Source organism: Caloenas nicobarica, unplaced genomic scaffold (genome assembly GCF_036013445.1).
Source record: "Caloenas nicobarica isolate bCalNic1 unplaced genomic scaffold, bCalNic1.hap1 Scaffold_83, whole genome shotgun sequence".
NCBI classification, from domain to species: Eukaryota; Metazoa; Chordata; class Aves; order Columbiformes; family Columbidae; genus Caloenas; species Caloenas nicobarica.
The window spans coordinates 187,999-210,396 of record NW_027017717.1 but is presented as its reverse complement, the minus strand read 5'-3'; the positions used below and the strand labels follow the sequence as shown (position 1 = coordinate 210,396).

The 22,398-nt window shown below is 49.3% G+C and overlaps 1 protein-coding gene across 1 annotated transcript; it reads left to right on the top strand.

Annotated features, from left to right (window-relative positions):
- The first annotated feature begins 235 nt into the window (after positions 1 to 235).
- LOC136002914 (ral guanine nucleotide dissociation stimulator-like 1) lies at positions 236 to 21,661 on the top strand. Its single transcript, XM_065658151.1, has 23 exons — positions 236 to 367; positions 500 to 662; positions 913 to 1,062; positions 1,452 to 1,612; positions 3,470 to 3,570; positions 8,202 to 8,667; positions 9,475 to 9,981; positions 10,551 to 10,727; positions 11,844 to 12,052; positions 13,309 to 13,386; positions 13,826 to 14,010; positions 14,892 to 15,016; positions 15,657 to 15,872; positions 16,285 to 16,388; positions 16,722 to 16,854; positions 17,328 to 17,444; positions 17,750 to 17,782; positions 19,036 to 19,157; positions 19,415 to 19,504; positions 19,955 to 20,093; positions 20,573 to 20,764; positions 21,251 to 21,362; positions 21,543 to 21,661. The coding sequence occupies exons 1-23, from the start codon at positions 236 to 238 to the stop codon at positions 21,659 to 21,661; spliced, it is 3,831 nt and encodes a 1,276-aa protein (XP_065514223.1).
- The last annotated feature ends 737 nt before the right edge of the window (positions 21,662 to 22,398 follow it).

Genomic DNA, 22,398 nt, shown 5'->3' with positions numbered 1-22,398 from the left:
GGCAAGTGCAGGGTCCTGCACCTGGGGAGGAATAACTCCAGGCACCAGTACAGGTTGGGGTGGACCCGCTGGTCCCCCCGTGCTGCCACTGCTGGGGAACCTGCTGCAGCTATTCCCAACCAGGACCTTGGAGGGGCTGCTCAAGGTGGGGACATGGGGGGACATGGGGGCGACATGAGGACCTGCTGCGGCTGTCCCTAACATGGACCCTGCAGGAGTTGTTCAAGGTGGGGACATGGCGGGGATATGGGGACCTGCTGCAGATGTCCCTAACATGGATCCTGCAGGGGCTGCTCAAGGTGGGAACATAGGTGGGGACGTGGAGACACAGGGGGGACACAGGGGGTTCCTGCAGGCACTGCTCAAGGTGGGGGAAGCGGGGGCTTTGGGTGTCACCCGGTGTCCCCTCAGGTCAGCCAGACGTACAGCCCCATGTTCCTGGCATGGCTGGGGACACGGCGGGTGGGCAGGTGACATGAGTGTTCCCTGGTGTCCCCAGCTCAGTGAGAAGTACGGGCCGGTGTTCACGGTGTGGCTGGGGACGCGGTGGGTGCTGGTGCTCTGTGGACACGCTGCGGTGCGCGAGGCGCTGGTGGACAACGCCGAGGCCTTCACTGGGCGTGGGCGCATGCCCACCCTGGAGAGCACCTTCCACGGCCACGGTGCGCGGGGACACCGGGGGGGACACCAGAAGTGGGACCCCAGAAGTGGTGGGAGCCCAATGGTGGCACACTGACAGCCGTTGGACCCCAGTGATGTGCCCACCCTGCGCAGGGTGCTGAACCCCCCATGGATGCTACCCACCCCCTCCCACCCCCTATGGTTGCTCACCCCACCATGTCCCCCCTCCGGGGTCCTGCCCCCGCCATGGGTGCTGCACCCCCATGGCTGCTGACCACCCGTGCCCCCCAGGGGTGGTTTTCGCCAACGGGGAGCGCTGGCAGCAGCTGCGCCGCTTCTCACTCTCGGTGCTGCGCGACTTCGGGGTGGGCTGGAAAAGCATCGAGAGCCGCATCCAGCAGGAGGCGCAAGCGCTGCTGAAGGAGCTGTGGGACACCCAGGGTATGGGGGGGACAGGGTGGGGGACACGCACCCCTGGGTGCTGACACCCCCCAAAAATACCCCCGCCGCCCCAGAGAAGTGCTTTGACTCTCACATACCTGCTGGTCTGCACCAGGGGTACGGGGGGGAGGTGTCAGGGGGACTGGGGGGAGGTCGGGAGAGGGGACCAGGGTGGAGGGGCACCCCTGGGTGCTGACATCCCCAAAAAATCCTCCCGCCCCCCCTTTGACTCCCCTTTACCTGCTGAGCTGCACCCAGGTTACGGAGTGGGGGGGTGAGGGGGTTTGGGGAGGTCTGGGGGGGTGAGGGAGTTTGGGGAGGTCTGGGCGGGCGGGGGTGTCACCCTTGGGTGCTGACCGCCTCCCCCAAAAGATCCCCCTTTCCCCCAGAGAAGCCGTTTGACCCCGCGTACCTGCTGAGCTGCGCCACGTCCAACATCATCTGCTCGATCGTGTCCGGGAACCATTTAGACTATCGCGACAGCGAGTTCCTGGAGCTGCTGCGGCTCATGAACGACAGTTTGCAGGAAATCAGCACCCCCTGGGCGCAGGTGGGAGGGGCAGGGGGTGGGGGGGCTCAGAGGGCTGCAATGGGGGGAGGGGGGCAGTGAATTTGGGGGTCCACGGGGTGCGACGATGAACCAGAGTTTCTGGGAGCACCCAGTTGCTGGGTGCATGTGGGGTCAGGGAGTGCAGGGGCTGGGTGGGGGGAGTCAGGGGGGGTGCAATGATGAACAAAAGGTTTGGGGAGCTCAGCACCCCTGGGCGCAGCTGAGACCTCGGGGTCGCAAGGGAATGCTGGGGGGGGCACGATGGGTGGGGAGGGGGGCTTCTGGGGGAGGGACCAGTGGGTGGGGGGGTCTTGGGGGTGCATTGGGGGGGTCAGGGAGGGTTCGATGATGAACAACAGTTTTTGGGAGCTCAGCACCCTGGGTGCAGGTGGGACCTGGGGGACGTAAGGGGTGGCTGGGGGGGTTCCAGAGGTGCAGGGGTTGGCTGGGGGTGTCATAGGGGTGAGGTAGGGGGAGAGGGTGGGATAGGTGGGGGTATCGGGGGCTGCAATGATGATCAAAGAGTTTTTGGGAGCAAAGCACCCCTGGGGGCAGCTGGGACTTGGGGGGCATAAGGGGTGGCTGGGGGGGTTCCGGGGGTGGCTGGGGGTGTCATAGGGGTGAAGTAGGGGAGGAGGGTGGAATAGGTGGGGGTATCGGGGGCTGCAATGATGATCAAAGAGTTTTTGGGAGCAAAGCACCCCTGGGGGCAGCTGGGACCCCGGGGGGTGCAAGGGGTGGCTGGGGGTGGGTCCAGGGAGTGCGGGGCAGCGGGGGGTGTCATGGGGGTGCAGAGGGGGCAGTACGGGGGGTTGTAATGGCGGGGGGGGTTGGGGAGTGCAATGATGAATTTCTGGAAGCTCCCAGTCTCTCAGTGCAGGCGGGACAGGAGGGATGCAGGGGGTGGCTGGGGGGGTCCGATGGGTTGCGGGGGTGCAGGGGCATGTCCGTGGTGACGTGCGGACACAACCTGAAAAAGTATTAGTTAATACCAACAAATATCGGTACCCCCCTTTTCTTGGGAGTTCCGAAAAATCAATTTGCCATTGTTGTCCAGGCCCATTCCCTTTCCCAATTCAACTCATTTCTAGCTTGGGCATATTTTTGGGATTAATCTGGAGGCAAAGATCACACTGTTGTATCACCTGTTTTACAGTGGTATACAAATTTCTAGCTCTTATTTCCCTGATCAAATGTTTGCATAGTGCTTCTGCTCCTTTTCCCGGTGGGGTGTGAACCCACCCTTCCTTATTATATGATCCCTCTAAATCTACGATGAGTTTCCGATCCTCTTTAGTATACTCTGGCTTACCTTCTAAAGAGACCTGCCCGTCAGGGACTAAGGCACTTTCTATTTTTACCTTTTGCTTGGCCACTCGTTTTGCCTCTCTGTCTGCCAGTTCGTTTCCTTTCTCCAATTCCAAACTCACTTTCTGGTGTGCCTTAATATGCATGATTGCCACCTTCTTAGGAAGTTGAACTGCTTCCAATAGTTTCAATATCTCCTCCGCATGCTTGATTTGTTTGCCTTGAGAGTTCAAAAGTCTCCTTTCCTTCCAAATTCCTCCACGTGCATGCACAACCCCAAAAGCATACTTGGAGTTGGTATAGATGTTAACAGTTTTACCTTGAGCTAGTTCCGGAGCACGAGTAAGGGCAATTATTTCTGCCTTTTGTGTGAAAGTATTTTTAGGCAAAGGTCCAGATCACTTCACGGCTAGTAGTTATAGCATAACCAGCATGCCTTTCACCGCTCAGGATACAGCTGCTTCCGTCCATAAACCAGTTTTCAGCGTTTTCCATAGGAATGTCTTTTAGATCTGGTTGACTGGATCATGTTGCTTCGATGGTCTCCAGGCGGTCATGATGAACTGGTTCTCCAACGTTACAGCTGAGGAAAGAAGCTGGGTTGACAATGTCAGTGACGATAATTTCTACATCATCTTGTCAGACACCGTGTGGGATACTATCACAGTCATTTTCTGACCCATGGTAAGTCTCCGAGCCTCCTGTATATTCAGTACCACTGCAGCAACTGCCCGCAGGCATCCAGGCCACCCTTTTGCAGTTGTGTCTAATTGTTAGGAGAAGTAGGCCACAGCTTGTCGATATGGGCCAAGGTCCTGTGCCAGTATACCCAAGGGTATTCCCTGCTTCTCGTGAGAGAATAGAAAAATGGTTCACTCACATTTGGGCTTTCTCCTGTGATACCCGGTATCCTTGGAGCCCCAAAAGTTCAATAAACTTATGGTTCAGGTTAGACACTTCTCCTCTATTCTGGTAGTGATCAAAATGTCATCCACATATTGTAGCATTTGTCCCTCATCTCATCATCAGAATTTCACATTCAAATCACTTCCCTCCACTAATTTACTCTCATGTGTAAAGATGCATCTTAAGAGGGAGCAAGGTGGTACTTTAGTAATGGAACCGGTTCTCATTTTATAATTATCTCCCAAAACAAAATTCTTTTGGTACCAAATATAAATATGCAAACTAAAATACTGAGCTCAGACACGCAAACCAAATACCAAGTTCAAACATGCAAACAGATCACAATTACAATTAATCAAAACAATATCTCGATTTTAGCATTGCACCTTTGGACAGCTTACCGCTCAGCCAGGCAGAGGTACCACTGGGTCTCCCTGACAAAACAGGTCAGTGCGCGCTGGAGCCCAATCAGCACCTGACCCCCCGCTGCCTTCAGCAAGCTGGACTGGGCAAGGCTTTTATTAGAGTCTCATCTAGGGTATTACAACTGTTATCCCCAAACAGGGTTTCTTGCCTGGTGTGCACACAAAAAGCTAAATTTAGTACACCGAGATGAGGCACAGCCTACCACACAAAAAACCTTACATGCACACAGTTAAGAGCTAAACTGCTCATCGTACAGATGGTTGTACTCTACAGATTATTACAACAGACATGGAATACCCAGGCACTTATAAAGATAACACACATAATTACCAAGCTAGCTATTAGTTCAACAAACACTTATCATTCGCTTCGTCCATCTCCAGCCGGTCTCCTCGCGGAGGATGCGGAACCGCGGATCAGGACTCCGCACTCACTTTGCAGTCAGACTGCGTCTCGAGCACTCATTCACACAAAGCACGGTACCCGGCACAAAAACTTCTTAATCATACAACATGTAACCGTCCCCATAAGTATTCCAATTACAGTTACATCAATATAAACTTCAATTCCCATGGGTTAAGATGTTATAAAGTTACAATCACCAGGGGACTTGAACCCCCGATGATTGTTTCAATCGCCGCTGGGACTCGAACCCCTGACGACTGTAGTGAGACTTGAACCCACGACTGGAGACTCTGTTTACCCTTCTCCCGCTTCCATATAGTCATTAGCGGGTCCATCCTGGCTCCTGAAACCGGGACACAACAGAAGTCTCAAGGTTACTCGATCTACCCCCAAGATCGCTAGCGGCTGACCCCCTTTTGGTCAAGTCAGTAACCCCCTTAGGTACCCATTTACACCAAACCAAACACCAATATGGGGAATCTGGCCACGCGTGGATGTCTCCTATGAGTTAGTGGGCCTCCATGTTACAGTAAAAAAACATACCTGATCTGCTTAATGCAAATGGTCGCTGTCTGCCCTCGCGGTGACCAGCCGGAGTGGAGCCCCTCCGAAACAAAAGGTTCGGGACGCGTCTAGGAGGTCCGTTTCTCTCAGGCGGTCCGCGCAGCCGGGCAGAGTTCGTCCTGCTGCAGCCGCCAAAATGACATGCGGCAACAACTTTACAACCTATAAAGTCATAAAACTTTACAACTCGCAAGGTTATAAAGCAGGTATGTTTGTTAGATGTCGCGCGCATGAAGGATCAATCCTTTAATCTTGCGTGCGCCTTCTAACAATAGAAGATGTTTTTAAATACAGCAAGGTGTTACATATTCATGATAACCCCAGGAACGCCTATACATATTCGTAACCTTTCCCCAAGAAGGTGGCTCTTATTAAAATGAGTTCCAGGACCTTGGCCCCTCCCTGTTGCACCTGCGCAGTGCTACCTGGTGGTCATGAACTTTTCATCTTTGGCTTAGAATGCTGAATTGGCTGGGACCCCAACTGCTGAGTCAGTTAAAGTATCATCCCTTTGCTGAAAATCTTCGTTATTTCGTCTCCTCAAGGATACAGCTGGATGCTGTAAAACTTCTTATCTTTGCATTTAATGAGGCTCTGTTTCTGAACATAATTCACAAAACTCGAGGCCCTTGCTACGTGGTTAGCCCTTTAATTGTTAATTCCCTGTAACAGCGGCAGAGCCGAACTCATCCAAAAAAAGAGACAAGTTTGCTCTTCACGTATAAAAATATCCAGACAAGTTGCCTTTCCATCTTGTCACGTGCAATAATTCTATTGGGGCTGTCGAGAACAGCACAGTTGACAACACCAACATCTCTGTAGGTGGCTTTGGTTTGATAAGGATAATGTCAAGCAGTTTGTAACCAAACCCTTTAAATTTAAAGTTCCTAGAAGTCCTGACACTTGGTTTTAGGGCCTAATTAAACAGGCCTGCAAACAGGCTGTCAGGCTTTGTTTTCCTGAAGGAAGAAATGGAGGCACAGGGAGTGAAGCAGGACATGACCCGGACTAACTCCTCCCTTTTGCAACCTCCACTTTTGCTGCCACGTCCCAGGATTTCAGACACGCCAAGACGGCAGCTCTGGACTGGGAGGCCCGTTTAGATCTGGCAAGTTTGGAGATTTGTGGAGGGGAAGCCAGCGACAGTTTTCTGTTGCCGTGCGATGAAGGAGATGACCCTACAGAGGAGCGCTGCTCCACTGAGCTGAATGGTTTTGGAAACCATTTTGATTCCCTTTGAAAAAACAAACCCAAATACCCAAACACTCGCCCGCAGTTTCTCTCAGTGAACAGGGTTAGAAAAAGCCTACGAACCTACGAGGAGTAACGGCTACACAGCAGCCTAGTTACAGCTATCCAGAAAGGTATGAACGCTTGTACACCTCTCTATATCAATCTCTGTAAATACAGAATTCTACACAAGGAACTGTGGAAAGACGTCGTTCAAGGCTGGCTTGGTTTTGTTGTTTTACAAAAGCTCGCGAGGCCTTTTGTTCAGATCGCTGCTGTTTTCTGCCAGTTTGGATCAGTCGTTCTTACAAGGGATCTGGTGGATTCCAGCACGTTTCTGCCTCTCTTAGAGTCATAAGACACTGAGAAAAATGTTTGAGGTTAGAAAAGGTTTGAACAAGTGGGGTCACCTCTGCTGAAGTGGAGGGTGTTCAAGGTCCCACGGGGAAGCAGCCTCATCTTTTCACTCAGGTACATAATTGCTCTGACCAGAGACAAAGGAACAAAAGAGAGCAGAAACACTGACTTCCACAAAATGAGCCAGTGTGTTTAACCACAACTCACATTTCTGGGGAAGGAACCCCCCTTTGCTGGGGAACAACGCGTTCTTGATTTCAGTTGCCTATTCTTTAAAACCTTTAGTAGAATAAGGAATCTATTGAATCACAAAGTGAAAACATTGCTCTAAATGACAAGAACTTCATTTTTCCTTTCCCACTTATAGTAAATGTTAGAGCGACCTAGTGATTCCTGTTGCTAGTTAAATGAGATGGCAGATGGCTCATGTTATTGATAAGGATGTTCTGAGTCTATTTTGAGGAAACCAGATGTACCGAAACACAGGAACAGGAACAGACAAATCGTGGACTGAAGGACAAGAAGATGACCAAATGGGGGAGATAACAGAAACGTCAGCCAAAGCCAGAAGGACAGTGATTTTTTTCTACAAGGACCCCCGAGTTCAGATAAAGGACAAACTGAGGAAGACGAGAGCCTTCATCCTGACGACCACCAGATGGGGAGAGAAGACCCTAACACCAAGACAGAGCATGCGTATCTATTAGTATGAATATGTATTAGTGGGTGGGATAATTCCCAAAAATAGAGAATTGTAATAACAAAGGGGGGGTATATAATGACCACTAAAAACTTTGTCAGGTGTGCGTGTAGGTGGAACGCAGATTCCCACACACCCAGCGCTGCTTTGCTTATCTCCACTACAATAAACTTCTCTGGAGCACAGACTCTGTCTGTGTGGAGTAAGTTTATCTATCACACCACTTCTGCTGGGACTGTGTAGTTTTGCATTATCTGTGTTCTCCTCTTTGATATTTCTTCCTAATCAGAACATTACACAGCTTTGTGAGGTTCCTCTTCACGGAAGGCAGGAGCCCCGGAGAATAAAAGACACACGCACACACACCTACGTGTGCCCAAACCCCTGTGTTGTTAAGGAAGCGGCTGGTGTGAAAACCTTATTCGTGCCCCATGTTTCCTGCAGAACCACCTTCTTGCTGGAGGAGGAGTGTGGGCTCTGCCCTGTGTTCCAGCAGAGCTGCCTCAGCTGGGAAGCCACAACCCGGCTGCAGTGGTGCTTGTAGCCTGTGGACTGCTCGCGTGTGTCTGGTAGAAACCGGCTTGAGGGCGCCGACGGAACGACTTGCAGGAGGCGCTGGTAAGACAGCGGGGTTCGGTTCCCGCCTGCAAGGCCCAGCAGTCCCACGAAAGCGTGTGGTGCGTGTGCACGAAGCAGCTCCCGGGAGCGCCCGTCCCTCACGCTGCCGCAGAACAAGCTCTGCTCCCCGCACAGCTGCAGTCCCGCCCGTCGGGCCCGCTCCCGGCGCTCTGTCCGGCTGAGCAAGGGCTTCCACTCCGGCCGGGCTGAGGGCGGGGCAAGGGGCGCGCGAGGGAGCGGCGGCGAGCTGCGATTGGCCGGCTGCGGGCGGCCCGCGAGGCCGCGTCCGGTGGCCGTGGTGACGCCGCGGCCGTTGCCGGCGGAGCCGTCGGGGCGAGCGGTCGGGGCGAGAGAGAGAGAGCGGGAGTGCGGGGCTGGCGGAGCCGGCAGCAGCTCTGCCTGCGGCCACGGCCGGGACGCAGCGCCATGTGCGGGATCAGCTGCGGGCCCTGCTGCGGACGGGTATGAGCAAGGCCGGGCCCCGCCGCCCGCCCTCCCCCGGGCCTGCGGGGGCCACGGGGCCGGGGGGCGGCAGCACCGAGTGCCGAGAGAAGGGTGTTGGTGGCTGGGCCCGAGTGTCGAGTGACGGGACGGGAGGAAACGGCCTCCAGCTGTGCCGGGGGAGCTTCAGGTTGGGCGTTGGGAGCGTTTGCTGCCAGCAGGGGTTATTAACCGTGGGAACAGGCTGCCCAGGGCAGCGGGGGAGTCCCCAGCCCTGGAGGGGCTGAACGGACGCGGAGGAGGTTCTGGGGGACAGGGCTGTGGGTTCTCAGGGCCGTGTTCTCAGGTTCTCAGCACAGGTTCTCAGGCCGGCATCAACGGATTAAGCCTAAGAGTTAACATAGTCGTTGATATGAGTTAGAGAAGGGGGGAAATGGGCAAAAAGTATCCTGTTCTGGTGACAAAGCTCTTCTTTCCAGTGAAGTGTTCTCTGGGCCTGTAAGCAACAGACTGCTGAAATCTTTTCAGTGATCAACTGCTTATATATTTAAAACCAAAAGCAATAACAACAAATTTCAAAGGAGAAAGGACTTTTGAACAAGGAACAAGTTTTGTCTGAGATGTAATAGAATCCCGTGCCTTGAGGTGATTTCCAGTCAAGTGTTACAGTCATTATAGGTTCTCAGGGACATGCCAGGGGTGGGTTAAGGGCTGCACTCAATGACATTCAAGGTGTTCTTCAACCAAAGTGATTCTATGATTCTCACGTACAATCTATTTTTTGCATAGTAATAGTGCCTAAAGGTCAGGGTTCCTATGATCTTGTCCTGGTACTTTTGCAAGAACATTAAAAGTAAATGTGTTGCTCTCTGCAATTCAGAACTGCCTTTCCATTGTTTTCCAACAGGCTTGGAATTTCTCCTTTCGGAACCTGTCTCTCTGGAGATGTTGGAGGAGACAAAGGAGGAGGACACCCCGGAGGAAGACACGCGAGGAAGACGTGGAGTCTCTGCACAGCCTTGAGGAGAGTCTGACCAAGCCAACGGAGGAAGGTGTGCAGACAGCAGAGCGCATTGAGGAGACTCCAGGGCGCATTGAGGAGAGTCCAGAGTGCATTGAGGAGAGTCCAAGCAAGATAAGAGAGGAAGATGTGGAAACTCCAGAGCACACTGAGGACAGTCCAAGCGAGATAAGAGAGGAAGACGCAGAGACTCCAGAGCACATTGAGGAGACTCCAGAGCGCATCGAGGCTGGTCCAAGCAAGATAACAGAGGAAGACGCAGAGACTCCAGAGCACATTGAGGACACTGAGGACAAGCCAACTGAAGAAGATGCGGAGACTCCACAGAGCCCGGAAGACAGTGTGAGGAACCAGTCTGGGGAAGATGTGGAGGTTCCACAGAGCGTTCAAGAGGCAAGTCACTGGTGTACAGACAGTTCTATCTGACTAGGGGATATTTTAGAGGTAAAGGAGGTAAAAACAAACAGAAAAGCAACTCAAAACAACCCAAAGCCCAGCCTCCCCAAACCAGGATTTTGTTGCACTGCACTCAGAAGAAATCCTTTCTAATTTAGTTGTTGCTGTGCTTAAGGCTGTGGTGGTTAGTAAAGCCCTGAAATTTTAATTATTCGATTGTACGTATGATGACAAAACATTATGCGGTTGCAGAGGGACCAGTATATGTATTTCTAAAGTAAATTGTTACATCTATTTTCAATTCTCTTGTTCTTTGCTCCTCAACATGTATCAGCATGTTAATGCAGTGGCTGTTAGTGCTGGGGTTCAGGAGATCTGGACTCTCTGGTTCAATTCTTACCTCTTTCCTTGGCTTGTACAGTAATTTGTGCACTCAGCTCCTCTCTGCTTTCATTTAGAAGTCCAAAAGTTACCCCAGGTAACTAAAGGCAGCTAAAAAGTGGCAACTTAAGTGAGTGTTTTTGAGGCGGTTTGAGATCCTCGTCTTGGCATGCTGGTGTCTGCAGCTGGTGCTTGTGCAGGGACCATGTTCCTTTCTCTCTTACTTGTTTTCTTTGCCCTTTTCCTGGCAGAGCACAACTGAGGATGGAGGTGAAGAAGTAGAAGAAGAAGCTGTTGACTGTGACACCCTGAAAAGCGTGCATATCCAGCAGACTGAGGATGAAGGAGCAAGATGGCTCGGGGTAAGTAAAGCTGGCGCGGTGGCATTTTGGATGGCTGCTCATGGACTTTGGAGCCTGTTCCAGGGAGCTGAATTCCACACGGATCGTTATGATATTAACTTTTAGCACTGACTGCTCCCACTATTAAAAAAACCCCACCCAAACCAACAGAACACTGAAGTTGTGTGTCTGGATCATCTGAAACGGCTCTCTCCTGGTGTTGACTCTTCTCTTTTCTTGATGCGTGAAAAAGATTTGACCAGTAGTGGCTGTGGGTCAGATGGTACTTAGTGCAGAAATAAGGGTTTAGCTCATGGCCTGAGAAGTTGAACATTTGTCAGTTATTTTGGACCGGCTGTGGCTCATTTCTGCTGTTAGGAACCTGTCTCAGGTCTCCCATACAAATAGTCTTGGTGTTTTGACTAATGAGGGTCTCTGAGAAGTGAGCAGAAGCTTCTTCAAAACTTAAGTGAATACAGGTTTGGGTCTTATTTTCATATTGCTTTCTCAGCCAGCTGAGAAATTAATTGTCTGCCTTTCTGCAAGAATCTGTACTGTTTTTCAAATGTATTTCCAGGCAGGAAGGCTTGAAATCTTGCTTAGTAACTTCTTGTAGAGGTACCAGTAAGTGAAGGAACTTAGATCTTTTATGCTTCAAGAAGTCTAATAAACCTGATAAACCTGATGTTTCTGAAGTTATTTGTAGACGTTGAGGCAACGGAGAGCCTTAACAAAGCTTGCAAGGACAAAGGTGACTTTTGGAGATGCTGAGAGAGAACACCTCCCTCTGTTGGAAGAGCTGGAAACCTGCGGCGCTTCCAGAAATTGTCTTACAGCTTGTTTCTCTAAGATAATAATATATGATGGGATCGCAAGATAACTTCATAGCAGTCAGACTATATAATACTTTGTGGAGCATGTCAGAGCAATTTCTTAAAGATACACTCATTAAAATCCTCCAGTATTTGATAGAGCATTTGGTGTTTGGAGAGTCCAAACTGACAAAATTATTTAGTAACTAGAGATGGACTATTCCTGTGAAAAGATGGAATTGAATCTGTGTTTTGCTGTGCAAGCTGTGTCAGGGATCTGGCTTCTGTCTGAGCTTTGTGCTTTGTTTTTGTTTCCACTTTGTAGGCTGAAGGGGACCAGTTACCTGCAGAACACACTGTCAGCCAGGCCGAGATGTGCAAAAGCAGGACCCTGAAAGCTGGCACTTTGGAAATGCTTGTGGAGACCCTTCTGATGGCCTTTGAGGAGAATGATTTTACATACATCAGCATCTTCCTCTCCACATACAGGGCCTTTGCTTCCACCAGCACAGTCCTGGAACTGCTCCTGGACAGGTAAGAGCCGGGACAGAATGGAAACGGAGCCATCATTGATTACACATGACAGGGGGATGTTGGCAAGAATTTCTTCTACTACTTTTAGTGGACATGGACTTAATAACCTGATGGACAGAGGTCAAGAACCGTGCAAAATTCAGGATTTCAGCATAAACACACATAAATGTGTAAATGCACGCTGCCCACATCCCAACTCCCATGAAAGCTCAGGCGCCAGGTGGGGAAAGTGTGCGGGGTCTGGCTGCTGAGGAACCAAACTGGGACCGACACCAGAAAATCAATACAGCTTTTCCATTGAAATGTGCACGCTCAGATGTATCCTGACCTCCTCCTACCCCGTATTTAAGGAGGTGCAAGGTGTGGTTTGCAAGGAGCTGTTCCAGCTGATGCCAGGGCTCTCCCCGCAGGTCTCTCCAGGCTCAGTGTCCCCAGCTGAGCTCCCTGTGGCTGTGGCTGCGCCGCTCCTGTCAGAGGGACCACGGGTTTGCCTGATTTAGTCTGGGTTTGCTTTGCAGTGCACGGGGATATGTGCAAACCCTTCATCTCTGCCTCAGCTTCCCCAGCCCTGGTGGAATTGTCCAACATGAAGCCCTTGTTATAAGATTGTGGAAGCTTTAGTTCCTGTTTTAAAGCCTTGGGCGGTGCTGAGGGTGTGAGCCGTGGCAGGGCAGAATAATCCTGCCTGCAAGGCACAGGCCTTGCCTGGGTAGGCAAGAGATTCTGCTTTGCTGTTGGAATTGAGCCCCTGGTTTCCTTTTTCCCGGTGGTGTTTTCACAGCCCCATGGCCATGCCCACTGGTGACAGCTGTGCCAGTAGTTTGGTCACAAGTGGGCACATGCCACCGGGAAAACTTGGTGTGAAATCACCCTTGGAGTGGGGAGGAATGGGAAATACTGGAGAAACAGAAGCTGCGTTGCAGAAAGTGGTTGTGTTCCAGCCTCCTTGTGTGCTGGAGGGAAAATGGGCAGAAAGGGTCTTGGAGCTGTGAGCAGAGAAACTGTTTTGGTTGATTCCTCCTCTGTGCAGGCTGCTTCCTAGGAATGAACAAACTAGCTTGGAAGATACTGGCTGTTTCTTCAGGATTTTTTTCCTCTTCAAGCTCCTTAACTTTGCCCGACTCTTAGATTCCACATTTGCAGTTTGAGCTAGAAACACTTTGTAGTTGTTTATGCTGATTGTATATGAATTATGCTATTTGGGATTTTGCTTTTACTCAGTAGAGGTTCCTCTAAACCCCCTTCTCATTTTTCAGATATGGAAACCTGGAGGTCTCAAGCTGTGAAGAAGCTGAAAGCCAGAATTCCCCCGAATCCACCACAGCGCTCAGGACGTAAGTTTGGTTTTGTGCCGCCCAGCGAGCCCCAGGCAGGGTTGGGTGTTGGAGGAGGACGTGGGCAGCAGAGCTGTTGTTTCCTTGGACACTTCACAGCCCTGTTTGCTTCATGGAGCTTGTGTAAAGGCCGAGTATCAACTGTCTCATAACACATCCAATAATGCGACCCAGAGAAAATCTTAGTGTTTTTGTTAATGAGTGCGCTGGTTTCCCAAGGTGTAAGTGAAGAAGCAGCCTTTAGTTTCCTATGAAGTAATATCTTAATAATATTTCTTGCATAAAAAGAACAAATTAAATTCTGTGCTCACAGAAGTGTCCAGACTGCCTTCACGTGGGGGATGAATGTCTCAGTGTTGTTCTGTTAGATACAGATCCAGGCGATTGCATCAATACCTGCTGTATAGAACCCACGTGTTCTCTCTGAATTTGCTCACAGTGCGATCGCATCGATTTTACAAGCCTGGCTGGATCAGTGCGCCGAGGATTTCCAAGAGCCGCCGGACTACGTGTGTCTGATGGAGGTGCTGGATTATCTGAAGAGACACATGCCCGGCTCTGACGTGGAGAAGAGGGCGCAGAACCTATTGGAGCAGTTCCAGAAAGAAGAACTGGAGAATGATGGTAAAGTACCTTTCTCTGCTGTCTGTGTGTTCTCCCAGTGTCAAGCCTGTGCTCTCCAAGCGTCCTGGTTTTGGTTAAGCAAGACCAAATGTCTTTGAGCGAATCTTCCTTTCTGCTGAGTTCTTGTACGTGCATTTTTCTCAAGTTGGCTGCGTGTTTTTCAGACCCCGTTGGCTCTGGAGTGGATTACGGTAGGACTGGTGTGCAGAAAGGCCCAGGCTTACACTTTAGACAGGCCCTGCAGCCCTGAATCCAGCTCTGGTTTACTGCTGAGTCCAGCCCAGGGCGTCGGGGTGCCTGTCCTGCAGCTGCTGGAGCCACGATTGGTTTCGTATATTTTGCATTACTTTCTCTCCTCATGAGTATTACTAGCAAAGCATGTTTTAACTTTCCAACTGGTCTCTCTCCCTTCTCCTCCTCTTCTCTTAAAATCTGGACATAAGAGCATTCTCGAGGCAATATTTTGGGGGTATAATTGCAGTCTTGTCTCTTTGCAGTTCAGCTTTATTTCAGGCTGTAGAATGTATAAATACTGACAAGTAGATTATCAACATTCTGCAGTGTTAATAAGGAATTGTTGTTGGGGGGTTGGTGGGTTTTTTTGCTTCCAAAGAATGGTTAGTGAATGGGTTAGGGCACTTCTCAGCGAAGAGACCCTGAACAGCTCAATTCTTTCTGTTTCTTTTTCTTCCACCTTCTCTTTGCCAATTTAACCTTCTGGTCCTTACTTTTCTCACTAAAATAGGCAGCACGGTGAGGCTGTTACACCAGGCAGGACCTTTTGCATGTTGTGCTATTGCATGTAGTGATTTTTGAAATATCTGCTTTGATTCAGTGTTTGCTGTATAGATTTACTAACTCATGTTTTCCACGCCGGACAGACGGGTTCCACAGCCTTTCTCCCCATAACCTGGACAATGAAGAGGAACTGGAGATCAGCAGTCCAGAAGAATTCTCTTTCTTCCAAGAAGACCTTGTGGCAGAACAGCTGACATACATGGACGCGGTATGTAGATCATACCTATTACTTGAAATGCTCGGGGCAGTAGTACTGGGCTTCTAAATTATTTTTTAAGTTATGTCAATGTAAGTCTAGTGCTCCAGAACAGCTCTATTGCTGGGACACAGAATGCAGCTCTGCTGGGTTATCCAGACTTGCTTTGTTCGTTGGGCTTTTCCTTCGGTTATCCTGAAGGTGGTGTTTGTCTTTTTTTTTTGAAGTGTGAATGTAGACTGCGTAGCCTTTTTGGCAAAGTTTAATATTTGACCCCTCAGAAATAGCCTGTTTTTACTATATTTTAGGCTACCTCGCCTAGACGTGTATATGTACTTTTAACTGTAGTGCTCCGATTTGGTTTGTTTGTATCAATCTCTTTCAAAAGTATCATTATATAGAAATTTTTCTCCTTGGTTATGCAAGTGATACAAAGGTATCTCTTATTTTGCCAGGACTGTTTGGCTGACAGTTCCTTTAGGGCATCAAGCCTAAAGGGTTATGCCAAAGTGTGTATTTTAAACTAAGAGAAAACAAATATTTCCCTTGTAATACCATATTAGATTTAGGTCCAAGTTGTACTGTAAGCGTGCATTGCTTCCTGTGGGCATTAGCGATCCAGGCTGACTTGGGCACCTCTGTTTCCGTCTAGACACTCTTCAAGAAAGTTGTGCCCCAGCACTGTCTGGGCTGCATCTGGTCCCGAAGGGAGAAGACAGAGAACAAGCACCTGGCCCGGAGCATCAGAGCCACCATCTCGCAGTTCAACGCCGTCGCCAACTGCGTGCTCAGCACCGTCCTGGAGAGCAAAGACCTGAAAACACGCCAAAGAGCCAAGATCTTGGAGAAGTGGATTCGCATCGCACGTGTAAAGCATTTATTGGCGACTGTTTAATGTTCCTTGTGCGGGTGCCGTGGGGCTGGGAGGGGAGAGGGGGGTTGTACGCGTTGGGCCCAGGCCAGGGAGCAGCTGAGCTCTCGTTCTTTCTGGTTTTGGCCGACTGTCCCTGTCACAGCACACGCAGTGTTGCTCTTCCTCTCTTTGGGCAGCATCAGCACAAAGAGATGAAAGTGAGGAAGACAAGGTGTAAATGCCAAAGCCCATCAAGTGTTTGGTGGCTGGAGGGGGCAGTGATATTTTTGATGCTCAATATTTGTAGAGCTGCCCGCTTAGCAGGGAGAATGTGCAGCAAGCAGGACACGGGGCAGACAGAAGAGCACTGACCTGTTGGTGATGCTGACGTTTAATGCTTCTGGGTTTCTAACTGCTCCTTTCACAGGAATGCAGGATCCTCAACAACTTCTCCTTCTCCAAGGCCATCATTTCAGCACTGCAGTCCACCTCCATCTATCGCCTGAAGAAGACCTGGGCCTGTGTTCCAAAGTAAGGCTGGCCCAGACAAAGGCAAAAAGCTCCGTGCTCTTTCTTTGTACCCGTTTATCCGCCTTCTTACAAGAATCTCCTACCTGCGGTGTGATTGAGAACCCTCAGCAGGGTCAGCGTCCCTGCGGCATTTCTTTGTGTCAAACAGGGCCTGGGAGCACCAGAAGATCCCAGGAAGGTTCCTGGTAGATGTGCAGCGTGTCACTGGATGTGTTTTGGTGCCGTTATCTTTGATGTGCCCAACTGTTAACGATTCATGAGAAAAAAATAGGAACCCGATCTGATTTAGAGTGCTTACAGATAACTGGAATGATTTAATCTTTTCCTGTACAGGGACATAATGCTGATGTTTGAAGAGCTGTCCGACATCTTCTCCGACTGCGACAACTTTTCGACAAGCAGGGAGCTGCTGATGAAGGTGGGAATGAGTTTGAGTTGCAAGGCTTGTGATCGCAATCAAAGCCGAGCTCGGCCCTTTTCCTAACCAACGGAACTCCCGTGTGCGGTGCTTTGGGGAAGACAGGTCTGTAAATCCCGGGCTTTTCTGCTGGGGCGAGAGGTGCCGCACAGCGCAGTTTGACGCAGATGAGTTACGAATGAGCACGTTGGCTTTCTACCGCTCTGTACAGACATGAACCGCTGGCTAAGATACTAAGGATGGTGTCATGAAAGAAAGCATCATTTACAAGAGCACTGTTTGCTGAAGCAGACGAGTTGTATTTTGTTTGCTTACACAGGAGTATTCTAGCATTCTAATAATTCTTCTTATTATTATTATTCTAATTTTTCTTCTTCTTCTTCTTCTTCTTCTTCTTCTAATAATAATAATAATAATAATAATTATTATTATTATTATTATTATTATTATTATTATTATTATTATTATTATTATTATTATTATTATTATTATTATTATTATTATTATTATTTCCGGGTCAGTTAATCCAGCATTGCTCTGATGGTTTGCAGGGAGTCACGCAAGGCACGGTACCTTACCTTGGTACCTTCCTCACAGATCTGGTGATGCTGGACACAGCCCTTCAGGACTATCTCGAGGTAATTTGGGGCAATTTTTGGAATCCTAAATATCCTCCCTCCCTTCCTGGCACTGTGTCTGCTCCTCTGTCTTCCACTGGGTTCTAGTGCAGTTCTTCAACATGGAGGAATCTATTTAAAAAATAGACTCAGGTACACAAGTGCTGGGGTTTCTCCTAGAGCTGGAAACAGGTATTTGTAGAAGCCTTTGCTCAGGGCAGGTCTGGCCTTTCCCTTCCTTGGTGTCGCTACTTCATCCTGTTTGTGATGAAATCCAACCGAGCCTGTGCTCTTCTCCTCTGATCCCTTCTCTTTCCTTCCAACAGGGCGGGCTGATCAATTTTGAGAAGCGGCGAAGGGTAAGTGGAACGTTGACTATTCCGTGATCTTTAGTTCCTGATGCTCTCTGCTAGAGCGTTCTCTTGGCGAGCCTGTTGTCTTTGCTCAGGCGTATCCGACAGCCGCTAATGTTAATGCAGTTTGTGAGGAAGGAACAATCCCTGGCCCGCTGTGAACCTCTGCTGGGCTGCGAGGGGCGGCGCGGGAAGAGAAATTCCTTTTCGATGCGGGCAGCAGGGGAGGAGGAGCTGCAGGGCACTCGCTGCCACGGGATTTACGTCTGGGGCGCGTACATTCCCCCCGTTTGGTGTTCACGGGAACACGTTAGACGTGTGTGTTCTGTGTGCTGGGAGTGAATCAGACCTGCTGGCGTGAGACCTTTGCTTGCCACGAGATACAGTTTGTAACCATCTTCCTTGTGCTGCAGTAAATCCTGGTGGGTAAAAGGTGCAGAGAGTGACCCAGGTACCTGGCCTGAGAAACCAAGGCTCAGCGTTTCCTTCCAGCCTGAGCCTCGTTGGTCAGAGATCAGTAGCAGCAAAGGCGCCGGGGTTTCCTCTGTGCGAGGGAAGTCGTGCCAGATCTCGGCTCTGGGCTCTGAAAGCAGCCGTGGTTTGGCTGTGATGGAGCCGTTTCCTTCCCTCAGCTGCTCCCGGCTCCACAAACCACCGCTCGGACTTGCCGTGTGTGCAGAACCGCACGGGCCAGGGTACTCATGAGATACACGAGCTGCTCCGTGCTCATGGGTCCAGCTTCACACAAAGCAGCGGCAAAGCTGAACCGCGCTGAGTGCTCAGCTCTGAGTCTAGAACCTGCTCCAACATGAGGGGTTATAAGAATTCTTTTGGCCAAGCGTGTGTGCAAGCGGAGTTGGGGAAGAGCAGCACCTTCCAGTCACACGTTGGGGACAGCGTTTTGTGTTCCTCTGGTGCAAGTGTGAGTGCACGACGTGCAGAGCCGGGGAGGATCAGGCTCTGCTTTCGTCACAGGCACCTCTAGTTCTTTCCCTTGCTCAGTGCCTGAGAACCACCTCCGTACAGGCGTGATTCCTCTCTCGGCGCTGCTCTGGCCACGCAGGGTGAGCGGGAAGGGTGAGCTGCAGAATTGCATTGTTGGAGAAACTGGTTCTTGAAAGAGTCACTTCTTCAACTGAAACTGAACTTGGGGTCAAACTCAGTTTGTCCTGGATCTGTTGCTGCGTGTGTTTAGTATCTGAATGAGTCTGGCTTTATTTTTCTAATTAGAATTCCTATTTTATGATTTGTTTTCTTAGGAATTTGAAGTAATCGCCCAAATTAAGCTCTTGCAGTCTGCATGTAGCAGCTATTGCATGCCACCAGATGAAAAATTCCTGCAGTGGTTTAGGAGGCAGCAGCATTTAAGTGATGAGGAGAGGTAGGGTCTCAGCCCAGCTGGCGAAGCAGCTTTTCTTCCCCCGCAGGCAGGTTCTCTCAGCCTTGAGCTCTGCACTGCCAGGAGCTGCCGCACGCTGCTGCTCCCGGAGAGTGGAAATACACACGGGCAGAGCTGCGTCCCTCCTTGTGGGGATGCAACCCTCTGCGAAGTGGGAATAACCCAAGGTCTCTCAGATATTGCCACTTGGCAATGTAACTAATATAACTATATAACTAATAGTATTGCCTGTTCTGCAGTTTCCGCCTTTCCTGTGAAATTGAAGCAGCTGCTGAGAAGAGCGTCACATCGGCCAAAACTCAGAGGAGCGTGGGGAAGAGATTCAGCCTGTGAGTACAACGGGGAGAGGGGTGTTTGGTGGCTGAATATGAACCGCAATAAATCAAACACCAGCTGACAAACCTGGCTGGGGACCCAGAGCACTGCAGTACTGTAAGGAGACACCACCAGCTAGAAATACGTATTTCTGTCTGACGTTGTCCCTTTCTAGTGGTGCAAGTAGTCATGAGGATTATTGAGTAAAGACATTAGAAGTAACCTTAAGGTGTCAGACAAAGGAACAATGTTAGTGCTGGATTATAAATGCGATTCAAATTTGCGGTAGCAAAAGAGAGTAAATAAGGATAGAGTCTAATTTGATATACACACGCAAAGAATAGGCCACTGGAGACAGGAAAACACAACACTCCGTCAGGTTTTTGAAGCAAGTGACAGCTTTGCTCAGCCCAGCTCTGTTGTGCTTTCCCTCACCGGCCGTTGCGCTTTCTTTTCTCTCCTAGGCCGTTCCTGGGCTTGGGGCTGAGCGCCCACAGCACACCCGTCACAGCGCAGCCCAAACCCGCTCCGGGTGGGAGCTCTGGGGACAGCAGCGTCACAATCGTCACTGCCACCGCCACTGCAGAGGAGCCTCAGCACAAGGTAGGGCCTGGGCCCTGTTTTCAGCACACACAGCCTGTGCGAGGCTGCGTTGCTCGCAGTGGAATGGAGGGACCTGAGCTCTGGGAAAGGCGTTTTTGGGGGGAAAGCTCATGTGCATAAGCCCAGCCTAATTGTGGGGCAGGCAGAGCAGCTGAGCAAGTGAGAAGCAGGTGAGGTCAGAGCTCAGCAGCCCTGTGGGTTTGACCTGCCAGGAGCTGCCCAGAGGAAGCCTTGCCTGGGCTGGGTTCCGTTCCCAGGGAGCTTGGTCCTACAGACTCTGCTCTTTTGACCTAAACTGCCTTAACGGGGTTGCTGAAGCCCTTGTTAAGGCTGTTTTGCTGAAGAGTGTCATACTTAGCTGATGGATCTTTGAAATTGTACTAAACGTTCTTAAACCAAACGAAGCATGAGGTGCTGGACTCTGGCATCCATCACTGGTTTAAACTGTTGAGCTGGAGCAGTTGTTAGTGTGATTTCAATTGATCTCGTCCCCTCCCTTGCTACCATCTCATGCCAAGTGCTCCAAGAAGTGCCCCGACTCCATGACAACCACCACATCAAAAGAAGTGCCTCCAGTGCAGCCAGTTTACAACCAGCAGAAGGGAGACAGCTGCATCATCCGGACCAGCCTGGAAGATGACAGAAGTGGCAACATCTACAAGAGCATCCTGGTGAGTGGTGGGAACAGCAAAACGCTGTTACCGTGGGTGATGTTGTCACCCCAGGTGACTTAAATGGTGCTTTTAGTTTTGGAAACACCTGTTCACTGATCAAACCTCAGAAAGTGTTTAGCGCAGGAGATCAATGGATGTCTGCAAACAACAGCTGGGGCAGCGATTGCTGTGGAGTTGATGGCTGCTGAGAACAAGGTCTCACCTCTCCAAGTGGTTGCTCAGGAGAGCAGAGGCTGTGATTTACTGCTGCATTTCTAGAACAGTGTCTGTCGTCTTGAACTAAATCAACCACCACGTGTCGCAAAGAGCGTGTTTTAGTATCTGGCTGAATCTGCTACGCAGTTACTGACCCGTTGTAATTTTTCAGTTCTTGGAAATCTTTTCCAAGACCAAGTAGTCTGCAGAAAGACAGGCCTTTGCTAATGATTCAGTCATTAAAGAGAGAATAAAGCAGAAGCTCCCATTGCAACTCTGTCTTTGCAGCTAACGAACCAAGAGAAGGCTCCTGCTGTCATCCAGAGAGCCATGGAGAAGCACAACCTGGAGTCTGGCTCAGTTGATTACGAGCTGGTACAGATCATCTCCGAGGCCAAAGGTGGGGAGGCAGAGCTCTGCTGCTGCTGCTGGAAAAGTTCTGCGGCATCTGGAAGGAAAGAGTGAAATGTGAAGCGACGTCAGAAACGCCATCGACACGTTGTCGCAGCTGCCGGTGAGAATAAACCCCTAACGCTAAGTGGTGCGCAAATTAACGCTTGCTCCGCTCCCTCTCTTGCAGAGCTGGTGATCCCACCCAAGGCGAACGTGTTCTACGCCATGAACACCCAGGCCAACTTCAATTTCATCCTGAGGAGGAAAGCTGCAGCAAAGGAGGAGCCTGCCGTTAATATATGTTGATGGTTCATCTTTGTATCGTATTTCACCTTGTATATTATTTACTATTTATAAGTATTTTAAGTATGTAAATTTTTTCCCACCAGTTTTTGTCAGGAGTTAATATATTTTAATACTTGATCTGTATATAATATTTGAGTAATATAATATAATATAGTCTAGTATAATATAGTCTAGTATAATAGAGTATAGTATAATATAATATAGTATAGTATAATATAGTATGTAAACTTTTTTGTCTCGAGTTAATATATTTCAATATTTGTTCTTTATACAATGTTTGAGCTTTGTATAATATTTATATAGACATATGTAAACTTTTTCACACAAATTTTAGTCTGGAGTTAATGTATTTAAATGTTTGAACTTTGTATTTAATCTTTATAGAATATTTGAGTTTTATATAATATTTAATATTTATTAAATAAGTACCTAGACTTTCCCCATGAATTTTTGTCTGGAGTTAATATATTTTAATAGTTGATCTTTATATAATATTTGAGCTTTGTATAATATTTCATATTTATATAATCAGTACATAAACTTTTTTCCACCTGTATTAGTCGGGAGTTAATGTATTTTAATATTTGATCTCTAGGTCATGTATAATATCATTGTATACTATTTAATAGATATTTATATAATAAGTATATAAACTTTGATTTCACCAGTTTCTGTCTGGAGTTAATATATTTTGTTTGATCTCTATATAATGCTTGAGCTTTATATTATATATATAT